Source organism: Pelobates fuscus, chromosome 3 (assembly GCF_036172605.1).
Source record: "Pelobates fuscus isolate aPelFus1 chromosome 3, aPelFus1.pri, whole genome shotgun sequence".
NCBI lineage: Eukaryota > Metazoa > Chordata > Amphibia > Anura > Pelobatidae > Pelobates > Pelobates fuscus.
The window spans coordinates 38,862,490-38,875,584 of record NC_086319.1 but is presented as its reverse complement, the minus strand read 5'-3'; the positions used below and the strand labels follow the sequence as shown (position 1 = coordinate 38,875,584).

The 13,095-nt window shown below is 38.2% G+C and overlaps 1 protein-coding gene across 1 annotated transcript in view; it reads left to right on the top strand.

Annotated features, from left to right (window-relative positions):
- Window positions 1-1,063: 1,063 nt before the first annotated feature.
- The window catches only part of TWF1 (twinfilin actin binding protein 1), a 31,288-nt gene continuing 19,256 nt past the window's right edge, over window positions 1,064-13,095 (top strand). Inside the window, exons 1-2 of the mRNA XM_063445112.1 lie at window positions 1,064-1,186; window positions 11,986-12,063. Of these exons, the coding sequence (XP_063301182.1) occupies window positions 1,162-1,186; window positions 11,986-12,063 (103 nt within the window). The 5' untranslated portion in view covers window positions 1,064-1,161. The remainder of the gene's footprint in view (window positions 1,187-11,985; window positions 12,064-13,095) is intronic.

Below are 13,095 nucleotides of genomic sequence, written 5' to 3'. Positions count from 1 at the left end.
GGGCTGATGGGACTGTCAGTCGGCTGGCTCTCCCTCTTCATTGTCGGGCGGGGCTCTCCCTCTACATTGTCGGGCGGGCAGGCTGTCGGGTAGGCGCTCCCTCCTCCCGCGCGGAGTGAGCTGGGAGGAAGTGACTACTTCCTCCCTGCAGCACTTGCGCTGCGGCGGCAATTTATTTTTTAAAGGGGCCCGGTCGCGCTATACCACGGCCACAGCGCTGACCGGGCCCCTGAAGATATGGGGCCCATCGGGTGGCCCTAAGGCCACCCGATGGGCCCCATCAGCGTGCGGGCGCCGCAGTTCCACTGCTACACGTGGGGCCCGGGCGGCCGGGCCCCCCAGGGCCGCCGGGCCCGTGACAACCGTTATGGTTGTCACCCCCTGATGGCGGCCCTGTCCATCACATTTTGAAAGGAAATAGATATTTTTAATTGAAGTATATTTAGAAAAATGACAAAAATCCATCTCTTCCTTTAGTATTTTACAGATACCTTCAGCCATATACATGCACCTTCAATTGGACAATGTCTATAAAATCGAGTTAGTCTCTATGGTTTCTCCCTGTTTCTGTGCAGGGAGTGAAGCAGGAAAAACCAGAGACTAACTGTCCAGTTTTAGATACTGTCCGACTAAAGGTGCGTGTATATGGCTGAAGGATCCCACTAAAGGTCGCCATGAGTTTTTCTTATTTATTTTTTTACATATACGTTTAAAAAAAAAATAAAAAAAAAATATATATCTATTTTATTTTAAAAAATGGATTAAATGACCATTCTATTAAAAATAATACTGAGGTGACAGTTGTCCTTAGCTGCCAGGTACTAGATGTTTAGCTGCTTCCCTGAATGATACACAGGACACCCAGGCACAGCCATGCAGAGTAAATCCCCCTAAATAATGTAGAACTACAACTCCCATGATGCTTTGCCAGCTTCTATGGAGTTGTACAGTAGCTGTGGGACTGCCTCGTGCCCTCTCCCCTCCTCCTCCTCCAGCAAGTGTCACGTGACACGTCACGCAGACCTGTTGGCAACGCGGTTTCGGTTGCCAGGTAACCGGTGCACCCTGTGATGACGTGTATCCCGCTGGAGCCGGCTGCTCGCTGTCACTTCCTGGTTGTGTGAGCTTCGATCCCGGAGTTCGTTGTGAGCGCTGAGCGACATGTCTCACCAGACCGGCATCGAGGGTGAGTCCCGGCCGGCGGCCATCTTCTCCCCCCCACACACAGAGTGGCCACGGAGAACGGCCAGCCCTGCCTGGGAGCATGGAGGGACTGAAAGACCTCTCTGGAGACTTCCTCCCCCCCCCTCCCAGTCAACTAACTAACTACACAGGGAAACAGAGAATGTACCCTGCAGAAATATTATCATCAAAAAAATTAATAGAAAAATTTAATAATAGAAAAAAATAGAAAATAATGGTAAAAAATACAAAAATAATAATAGAAAATATAATCATTTTTTTGACAAATTTAATAATAATGGAAAATAATATAAAAAAATAATAATGATAGAAAGTAATAATAGAAAAAAATAATAGAAAATAATGGAACAAAATTAATAATAGAAAATAATAATAGAAAAATGTAATAATAGAAAATAATAATAATAGAAAAAAATGTAATATTAGATACAAATAATGGAAAAAAATTAATAGAAAATAATAATAGAAAATAGTAGAAAAAATAATAATAATTTCTGAAATAATAATAGCAAAATACATTTTAAAATAACTAAAAACTAAATAACTAAAAATATAAATCTAATAATATTTATAGGAAAAAGTTACATTTAAAAATAGGAAACAAATAGCTAAAAATAAAATAAAAAATAGTAATCGTAGAAAAATAATAATATAAAAAATTTAATTGTGGAAATAATAAATTAAAAATAATTTTAACATTAAGCTTTACCTTAATAAAATATTTAGTTGGTTTGATATGAAATATGTGTTCACTAATTAACCTATTGGTGGTGTGGGTTCTCTGCAATACAGGAATAGATTCCATATTTTGTGCGTTGCTTCTTTGTAAACTATACCTTTCATGGTGCATATGCTCCAATTTCTGACTCACTGCATCAATTTAGAGATTTTTTTTTTTAATTGCTACAGTTCTACAGTTGCAATATTGTCAAAGTGCTGTTCGGCATGGGCTATACTTCAAGCCAAACATTTGTTCGTTGCACAATGCAATAAACATCACTTTATTTGTTGTAGACACTTTTGTTATGAAATTTCATAAGACTTAATTTGTGTGAAAACTAGCAAAAATTATAAGTAGTTGGTAGTTACTACATGCTACTAAATATATTATTTAGAAATACCTTTTTTACTGGAGTTAATTTGTCTTATAATGTTTGCTGGCCATAACCAGGTTCTTCTGTTGCTTTGGTGTCTTCCTGTGTTGCTTCACATGGTTATTTTGCAACACACTCATTGATTACCAGGTGAGTGCTTATTACAGAGTAATTTGCCAGCAGTAGTAAAAAGCCCTTTCAAACATTTGTAATTTTATCAACATGACAAAAGTACACGCTGCACCTTTGATTCTCTGATAGCTAGGTCACAGTAGGTTACTAGGTTTGCCTTACTGCAACATGTATGTGCAGAATATATATACATAGAGTTTAGTTATTCTCAAATATCTGAAACCCCAGTTTCAATGCATGGCTTTGTTATTGGAGACAGGAATAACACACACATTTGTGATTTAGCATTAACATTCTGATTTCAGAATATACTTTTAAGAGCCATGTGCTGTTGGTGACTCACTTCGGGTTATTCATTAAACTCTGAATTGTAGTGAATTAAACCCTAATGTCAACATTGAGGCTGAAAGATGATTGGGGAAAAAAATCTCCAGTTTACTTACAGGCACAACGTGGCTATTTTAGCATAAATACAATTTGGATTTTATAGAGTAATTGAGCTCTTCAGGGCTAGAGTTAAGCCATTTATTTGAGAAGCCATGTTGATTTTTTGAGTGTTGTTATTCCCATTTTTTAAAAAATGTTTTAGTACATACGACATTTGTCAGTCAGAGATCCTATATGTTTGCTTCTGATCTTGTACCTGTGTTTCTTCCTCAGACAAAGGTAGCACGTTTTTTTCTGAATTTCATCAGACATGCTATTAGGTTGTTTGTTTATCTTTCACTGTGAAGTCTGTGATTTTTTTTTTTACCAATTATATTTGTTTATGACTCGTTAGCTGCTCGATTTATTTACCGATTTGTCCTTGCACCTTGGTATTAATGTTGGTTTGTTTCTTGTGCAAATCTTATGTATATAGGAGATTCAACAAGTGAAGTAGATAAAATTTACATTAATAGAATAATCAGCCCTAACTTGAACATGCATATGGAGATATTCCCTGTTTAAAAGACATTCTATAGACAGGATTGAAAGAGATTGGAGTTTGTATTCAATCAAACAAGGTTATATATGAGACTACTTGGTTGCCTGGCAGTTGAGCGTTTCTGATAATTGAAATGTTTTACAGCTTTGGCCTAAATATTGATTATGTTGCTGGGGAACAGGTGTATTTGTAGTGTGATAACTTTTATTGCCTGTACGGTTTTATTATTTGGGCTTTCCACTGTAAAACGGCCTTTCAGGCGAGAAGATAAGAGAATTGTACCAACGTCTGGTTTTGTGTAGTAGTATGTGGGATTATGTTTATTAGGATCATAAGATGGGGGATGGCAATGCTAACCAGGATGATATGGGATTGAGCACAAGGCCTAACTGCAGAAACATATGGTGCCAGCATCTGTAAGTGATTTCAGATTGGAACACCAGAGTGCCATACAGAGATATATGAAGATTGACTTCTTAAGCCCAAGTGTTATACGTTTTTAGACACTGCAGTCTGGTTCCTACTGGCAACATAAAATGCCTTGTGTATGTAGCTACAACAGCTCAATATATAGTTATTAAGTCAATCATTTAGTGAGTTGTTCCCCTTAAGATAATGTGATCCTTAAAGGGACATTATAGTCACCAGAACAATTACAGATTATTGTATTTATTCTGCTGAGTGTAATCTTCCCCTTAACACTTTTTGCAGTAAGCACTGTCTTTTGAGAGAACATTACAGCCCAGGGATACATTCAGTGACCACTCCTCAGATGGCTGCTTGAGTTGCTTCCTGGGGTGTGCAGCACTGCATTTAATGTATCCACCCTCTGCATGGAGACACTGAACTTTCCTCATAGAGATGCATTGATTCAGTTCATCTCTATGAGTAGATGCTGATTGGCCAGGGCTGTGTTTGGCACTGCCCTTGATCTGCATCCTTGGCAGTCTCAGCTAATCCAATGCTTTCCTATGTGAAAGCATTGCGATTGGCTCAGAACACCTCTCCCGATGATGCCAGCAAAGCAGGCAGATCATGGGCAGATCATGCAGCAGCAGACTGGAATAAAGGTAATATTTTACTATATTTAGGGGAGGGCAAGTGGAGCCAGAGAGGGCTATATGGTGGTTTTAGCACTATAGGGTCAGGAATACATGTTTTTTCCTGGCACTATAGTGTTTATTAAAAGAACAGACTGTCGATGAAAACTTTTATTGTTCCTTGAGTGACTAATATTAAATATATGTCTGTGTGTGTACATATTGTATACTCTGCATATTCTATAGTTCTCCATCATGTTAGCTTTGTACACAAATAGTCTTGTATTTTTACTACAAAGAAAGTCCCTCTTTGCCCTTTAGCAGTAGTTGCAGCTATGAGCAATTGTTTACACCCAGTCTTACTGGTGACTCTTTGTATGCTGACAAATGAGTTTACTCCTTTTAAGACCTTTGCTCTACCGTTCTGAGTGAAGCATTCTTCAATTCCATAACTTCATTCTCTTTTGAACACACAAACAGTGTCTCTAGTCTCCTGGCAGCTATGCAACTGCATGAACTTTGAGCAAAATGCTGAGTTTAGTGCTGCAAAGCTTTATGGGTACAGCAGGAATTCTGCTTTCTGGTGTAATAGAAGGACCATTGATGTTTTATCATCAAATTCTGGCCATATGGCAGGATAGAATGTCTTGATTATTTGGTAGTTGCAGTTCTATGCAGCCAATAAAGGGATACTATATGCATCCAGGCCATTTCATATCATTGAAGTGGTCTGGGTGAAGTGTCCTAGCCCTCTTAACCCTTCAAGGAAAAAAAATATAGATTCAGAGAAACTGCAATGTTTACATTAAGCCCACCTCTAGTGTCTGTTTTCCAGACACCCACTAGAGGTGCTTCCTGGCTTCTCACAGAGTTTAACTCTATAAAATGCTTTGCATGAGGATGTCCAGCATCTTCAAAATCCCCATAGGAAAGCATTGATGCAACCTTTTCTTATGGAGAAGCTCTAATGCGCCTGTAGTGCTTGCCGTGCATGCGCAATAGGTTCCTCTTTCAGCATGATGTTGCGGGAGGAGGAGAGCAACCCAGCACCGGAAGATGTCTGGGTGGAATAAAGGTAAGTGTTAAAATGGATTTTCACCTTTCATTTGTGCAGGACACAGCTAAAGTAATAGCGACAGGGGCATACCATAGTGTTAAGAATACAGTTTTGTGTCATTCTGTCATTGATCGTTAAGGGGTTAAATCTCTACTGTCAGAGATAAAGCAACAACATGTTAGCATGTTTTGTGTAAGAACTGTTGGAATTGTTGTATGATTGCTTTTTTTTATTTTTTTCTAAGTGTACAAGATATGATTAGAGTATTAATAGATTTTTTTGCTCCTTATTCCATGAGACATCAGCTGCGCCATACTATTGTATGGTTTACAAAGTGAATGCTAGTTGGTTATCTGGGAACACTCAACTGTCTTTCGAGCTGCTTGTCATCTCCTTATAAGGAGACATTACTAAACAAGGGTTAAATAAATGCTAGGGCTCTCATCAACGCTAATGATGAGATTTATCCATAAAGGTATTTGCAATGAATGGAACTTTCAGCCATGGTTGAATTTTTTTTTTAAAACTGATTTAAAGTAAACCCCCTACTAAATAAGTGTTTTAAAAGAAGGAACATGTTATGGTTTCTTTTCATGTCTGGAAGAGAAATTACAGAACTGACATAAGTAGTTATATGGCAATGGAAAAAAAAAGTAAAAGAAAATATCAAACAGCATCCGTATCCAAATCTTATTTATAAAAAATCATTATTTATGCATATTGAACTAGCAGAAGGTTTGAAGTACAGACATACAGATATCTGCATTTTCATTTTTTGGCTTGGCAATTTCAAACCAGGTAGGCAGGCCAACTGGCAGAACCATGAGACTACCATAAAGTAAAGGGACAGTATAGTCACCAAAACAACTTTCGCTTATTGAAGCAGTTTTGATCATGCCCCTGCAGTCTCACTGCTCAATTCCCTGCCATTTAGGAGTTAAATCACTTTATTTAGGAACCCCAGTCACACCTCCCTGCATGTGACTTTCACAGCCTTCCTAAACCCTTCCTGTAAAGAGTCATCTAAAGTTTATCCTTCCTTTATTGCATGTTTTGTTTAATTTATATTTCCCTATTCCCTGCTATGTTAATAGCTTGCTAGACCCTGCAAGAGCCTCCTGTATGTGATTAAAGTTCAATTTAGAGATTGAGATACAATTATTTAAGGTAAATTACATCTGTTTGAAAGTAAAACCAGTTTTTTTTTTCATGCAGGCTCTGTCAATCATAGCCAGGGGAGGTGTGACAAGGTCTGCATAAACAGAAACAAAGTGATTTAACTCCTTAATGGGAGTGAATGGAGCAGAGAAGCATGAGAAGCATGATTTATTCTATACACTAAAACTGCTTCATTAAGCTAAAGTTGTTTAGGTGATTATAGTGTTCCTTTAATATAATATAGCCTTCTGGTCCTTGCTTTTGAAATGCTGCAGAACAGGTTCAGCAAATAGATTGTATGCATGGCAACTCTTGTAACAAGGCTGAATAGAAACAGTTATTTATGATCTGATAGACCTTGCCTGACCATAGTACACCCACATAGTAATTTTATCAGAAACCATAAACTGCTCTCAGCTTAATTTTGCACTTTGTAGATAGATAAGGTATGCTTTTGGTGTACATATTCACTATTTTTGTATATATAAAAAAACTGCCCACTATTATTCTTCGTTTTATTGTGTTATAATGGCTCCAATCATGATTTGCTTCTTTGCCCAGGCATTTACAAGCATATAATTCATACAGTATCACATTCTGTCCAGAGTTCTTTATTCCGTACATTTTCTTTGATTATTAGGTTCAAGATGAAATTGTACATTTCTTGGCAGCCTAGAGTGTCACTTCACGGACAGGTGGTATGATAGGGCCCACTTTCATTTTTTAAATGTAGTTATTTGTGTAGATGCTTCTCTCTCCCTTATGCATTTAGTGAGGCTCTCTTTAATTCAAACATAGAACATGACGGCAGATAAGAACCATTCAGCGCATCTAGTCTGCCCAATTTTCTAAATACTTTCCTATGCCTATTCCACGCATGCTTAAACTCCCTCCCTGTGTTAACCAAACGGGTTATACAGTTGTGTACGTTGTGCCTAGAAGGGTATCAATCTCACCTCTCTGATGAGGTCCAAAGAAGGCCAAAACAATAGTCTGCAGTTGCTGTGTCTCTCGAGCTGAGGAAACTTGCCAATGATTTGGATCTGAACTGCCCTTAAATGACCACTATAGTGCCAGGAAAACAAACTCGTTTTCCTGGCACTATAGTCCCCTGAGGGTGCCCCCACCCTCAGGGTCCCACTCTTGCCGGGCTCTAGGGGGAGGAAGGAGGTTAAACACTCACCTTTCAACAGCGCCGGGCTCCCTCGACGCTGGGGACTCTCTTCCTCCTTCCTACGTCATCGGCTGAATGCGCATACGCGGCAAGAGCTGCACGTGCATTCAGCCAGTCCATAGGAAAGCATTCGCAATGCTTTCCTATGGACGCTGGCGTCTTCTCACTGTGAAAATCACAGTGAGAAGCGTGGAAGCGCCTCTAGCGGCTGTCAATGAGACAGCCACTAGAGGCTGGATTAACCCATATGTAAACATAGCAGTTTCTCCGAAACTGCTATGTTTACAGCAGGCAGGGTAATTCTAGATGGACCTGGCACCCAGACCACTTTATTGAGCTGAAGTGGTCTGGGTGCCTATAGTGGTCCTTTAAGGACGGGACCATTATAATATGCACGTGTTAGTTACATAGTTACATAGCTGAAAAGAGACTTGCGTCCATCAAGTTCAGCCTTCCTCACAAATGTTGTTGCTGTTGATCCAAAAGAAGGCAAAAAACCTAGTCTGAAGCGCTTCCAATTTTGCCACAAACTAGGAAAAAATTCCTTCTTGACCCAAAAATAGCAGTCAGATGTCTCCTTGGATCAAGCAGCTATTACCCCACAGAGAGGTTCTCTCTGAGCAGATAACATTTTTGAGACGTTAGCGGGGACTATTCGAAGGGCAAGCTATTGAGGTTTCTCTGAGCTTTTGCCCTTCTCCGAATTCCCCAATTCTCTGTTTTTGACTGAATTCTCTCTGATCATCACTGAAAAGAGACAGACTAGTACTAGTACTGACAATGCATTTGTCAACTCTCTATTTTTCTCTCTTACTCTTTTGATTATATGGCCCCTGGAACTGCAGAATTTTAAAAATCTCAAAACCAGCACCAGATCCCACTGTACCATCCAACCCCAACAATTCCAATTGTATATCTCCTTCCTCTCTTGAAATGGCTGCCCTCAGTCACATGAGTAATGTTATTATTATTATTATTATTATTATTATTGCCATTTATATAGCGCCAACAGATTCCGTAGCGCTTTACAATATTTTGAGAGGGGGGGATGTAACAATAAATAAGACAATTACAAGAAAACTTACAGGAATAATAGGTTGAAGAGGACCCTGCTCAAATGAGCTTACAGTCTATAGGAGGTGGGGTATTAGAAACATTAGGATAGGAAATATCAAGTAGGAGTGAAGCAGAGCTGGAGGAGAGAGCAAAGCACTATCCCATAGGGACAGGTATGTAAGGGAGAGATTACTCTGGGAGGCCATACGCTTTCCTGAAGAGATGGGATTTAAGGCCCTTCTTAAATGATTGAAGACTAGGGGAGAGTCTGATGGCAGTAGGCAAGTTATTCCATAGGAGAGGAGCCGCCTGTGAGAAGTCCTGCAAGCGTGAGTTGGCCGTACGGGTGCGAGCAGCGGTCAGGAGGTGGTCGCGGGCAGAGCGGAGGGTCCGAGCAACCAGGTGGTTCTTTCTTCTCATTTACAGCTGTATAGCCGAATCACCTGAAAGGGACAATATAATCACCAGTACAACTACAGCTTATTGTAGTAGTTGTTCTGGTTTGTATAATATGTCTCTGCATGGAGACCCCTAGCATTCCCCGTAGGGATGCATTGATTCAATGCATCTCTAGAGGAAATGCTGATGTGCCAGGGCAGCGTTTGGCTACACGTTTATATTCCTGAGCCAATAGTGTTTCTATACCCCTTATGGACCAAACTTCTGGAATAAAAGGGAATCATGACATGTCACACATGTCATGTGTCCTTAAGGGGTTAAATAAGTATCAGTTATCCACCTGTGAAGGTATGTGTAACTTTTTATAGTTTAAATGTTTTTATTAAGTTTTAGATTATACAATCTATAATGTAATACTTTTTAATATTTTTTTTTTCCTTTTTGACTTGGATCCTTGAGTGTGAAGTACATCTCCTTGCTATGAGTGTGCAAGTGAGAAAAAAAGAAATCCCATAGTAACAACCTCTGGATGTTGGGCTAAGGTAACATCCCCAGGACATACTTGAAAACCAGAGTAATCTGAATGTACCTTTCCTGATTAACCCCTTCCCGCCGTTATGGCGTTCTATGCCGTCCCGATTTAAGTGGGCTTTGAGCCCTTGAAATATCAGACAGTCCCCCTGCTGGTGGGATCTGTAAAAAAAAATAATTAAACATGTTATAAAATAATATATATATACATATATATATATATATATATATATGTGTGTGTATATGTATATATATATAATATATACATATTATATATATTTAACGTCATACATAGTGTATTTTAATACTAATATAAGTATATATTAGTATTAAAATACACTTAGAATGACATTACATATATTATATATAATCGATATATACACATATATTATATATATAAATACGTATAATAAATAAATAAAATATTGAAACAAAATTTAATATAAATTATATATTCATATGTAATTTCATTCTAACTGTATTTTGTTATTAATATATATATTGGTAACATAATACACTTAGAATGACATTCTATATATATCTATCTATATATAAAATGCAAAAAGCCGCAAATATATACATATAGATAAATACATATAATTACATAAAAGATTACCTTAGTATACACGTAGAATTTAAATACCTATAAAAGCATATATATTAAAATTCTATGTGTATATTTAAAGGAACACTATATTCACCTAAATTACTTTAGCTAAATAAAGCAGTTTTAGTGTATAGATCATTCCCCTGCAATTTCACTGCTCAATTCACTGTCATTTAGGAGTTAAATCACGTTGTTTCTGTTTATGCAGCCCTAGCCACACCTCCCCTGGCTATGATTGACAGAGCCTGCATGAAAAAAAAAACTGGTTTCACTTTCAAACACATGTAATTTACCTTAAATAATTGTATCTCAATCTCTAAATTGAACTTTAATCACATACAGGAGGCTCTTGTAGGGTCTAGCAAGCTATTAACATAGCAGGGGATAAGAAAATCTTAATTAAACAGAACTTGCAATACAGAAAGCCTAAATAGGCCTCTCTTTACAGGAAGTGTTTATGGAAGGCTGTGCAAGTCACATGCAGGGAGGTGTGACTAGGGTTCATAAACAAAGGGATTTAACTCCTAAATGGCAGAGGATTGAGCAGTGATACTTGACATCCTGACAACACAGGGAGAAAGTGCAAATTTTATTCGCAAGCACTATATTTGACCCTGTAACTCTCCAAGACACCATAAAACCTGTACATGGGGGGTACTGTTTTACTCGGGAGACTTCGCTGAACTCAAATTTTAGTGTTTCAAACTGGTAAATTGTATTACAACGATGATATTTTAAGTAAAAGTGTTGTTTTTTGAATTTTTTACAAACGAACTGCACTTTTATGGACTATATTATTGTTGTAATATGTTTTACTGTTTTAAAACACTAATATTTGTGTTTAGTGAAGTCTCCCGAGAATAACAGTACCCCCCATGTACAGGTGTCATGGTGTTTTGGAAAGTTAGAGAGTCACATATAAGGCTTGCATTTCATTTTTTTGACATTGAAATTTGCCAGATTGGTTATGTTGCCTTTGAGAGCGTATGGTAGCCCAGGAATGAAAATTACCCCCTTGATATCATACCATTTGCAAAAGTAGACAACCCAAGGTATTGCAAGTGGGGTATGTCCAGTCTTTCTTAGTAGCCACTTAGTCACAAACACTGGCCAAATATTCGTTTTTTGCTTTTTTACCGGCTACAAGAATAACACATGCAGCAGTATCACTATGTTTACTGTATTTTTCATCAGCAGTGGTGTCCTGTGATCCTGAATCCTGATGCGGAAAGCCACGTGGGCCTGCTGATCCAACATGTGCAATAAACAAATTGCAGGATGATGCCAATCTGCCAGTACATCACATCCAGCACTTTTAGTATTTTTAAAAAGTCTGGGTTTTCGAGACACTGTCTTTGGGAACCAGGAGTGCCCATTTTCTGTCAAACCAGTCAAGAGACATCACCCAAAGACTGCTTGCTCTATAACCACTGTGAGAAGCACAGCTATTGAGATGAAGTGGTCTGTGTAATTGTAGTGTCTATTTAAGTAAAGAAAAAAAATATTTTTGATCGTCCGCATAGGATTCATATAAATATACAGGTTTCATATAGAAATTGTGCAGCAATTCTAACTAAGTGGCTAACACTCTCATCTCTATTTACAGCGAGTGACGAGGTCAGAGAATTATTTGCCAAAGCCCGAAATGGAAAGTATAGACTGTTGAAACTTGATATTGAAGATGGTGAGTTATCTTATTTTTTATTTAAACTTGTTTCAAGTTAAATAAATAAGTCACCGAAACAACTTGAGCCTCACGTAGCAGCTTTTGGGTATAAATCATGCCTGTGAAGTTGCACAGCTCAATTCACGGCCAATTGTTTTGGTGACTGTAGTGTCCCTTAAAGTTTGTTGTTTTTCTGAATGCACATGACTTGTCTACAATAAGAAGCAACATTCTTATTAAATAGCTTAATAAAATCAGTAAATGAAAACAGATCTGAGCAAAATATGAATTGGCCATTCCTCCCTACTGTAATCAGTAACTTGGGTGGCAAGAAGCCAGAGCACAGTTTGTTATTGATAACAACCATTTCATATTTCCTTTAGAGGTGTAGGGATTATGTTGCTAGCAGGTTATTGTTCAGTCCTGTTTTTTTATGTGGTTTTTTTTCATTTTCAGTTGCACTTCCTCATAGAAGCGCTGTAATATGGAACGATTTAGCAGCACCAAATACATTTTTTTTCTTTTGATGCAGCTAAATCTCTTTTACCCTTTCAGTGTCATCACATCGACACACGCTCTATGTAGTCAGCATATAAAGGTGTAATGCAGGTAATTAATATGTGTAGGGTTAACTCAAAAAAAAAAAAAAAAAATATAGGGCAAAGCTATAAGTGGATGCCTCTTCTATTTAGTGGATTTGGCTATTTCAGCTACCACCCTTATTGCTCACAGGGTGGGTTTAATCTGGCATCCAGGCCATGCAGTCTCCATAGAGAAATACTGTCAGTAGAATGGCTTGTACTGCCAAGCTCAATTACTTCTACACAGGGGCATTGTCATAGGATATCACTATTCCGGCAAGGCAGTTTGGGTTTCTGACTTGTTATAGCTGCTCTGGTCAGCTGTTATTGTGAAGTGGGAGCAACTGTTCAGGACACACGCTGACACCGAATAGTGTGTAAAAGTTAGTCTTCTGTTGCAAAAGCCGTGGAGCCACTGTAGGAAGAATAGTTTCACCAGCATTTTTTATTTATTTTCAAGACACTACCT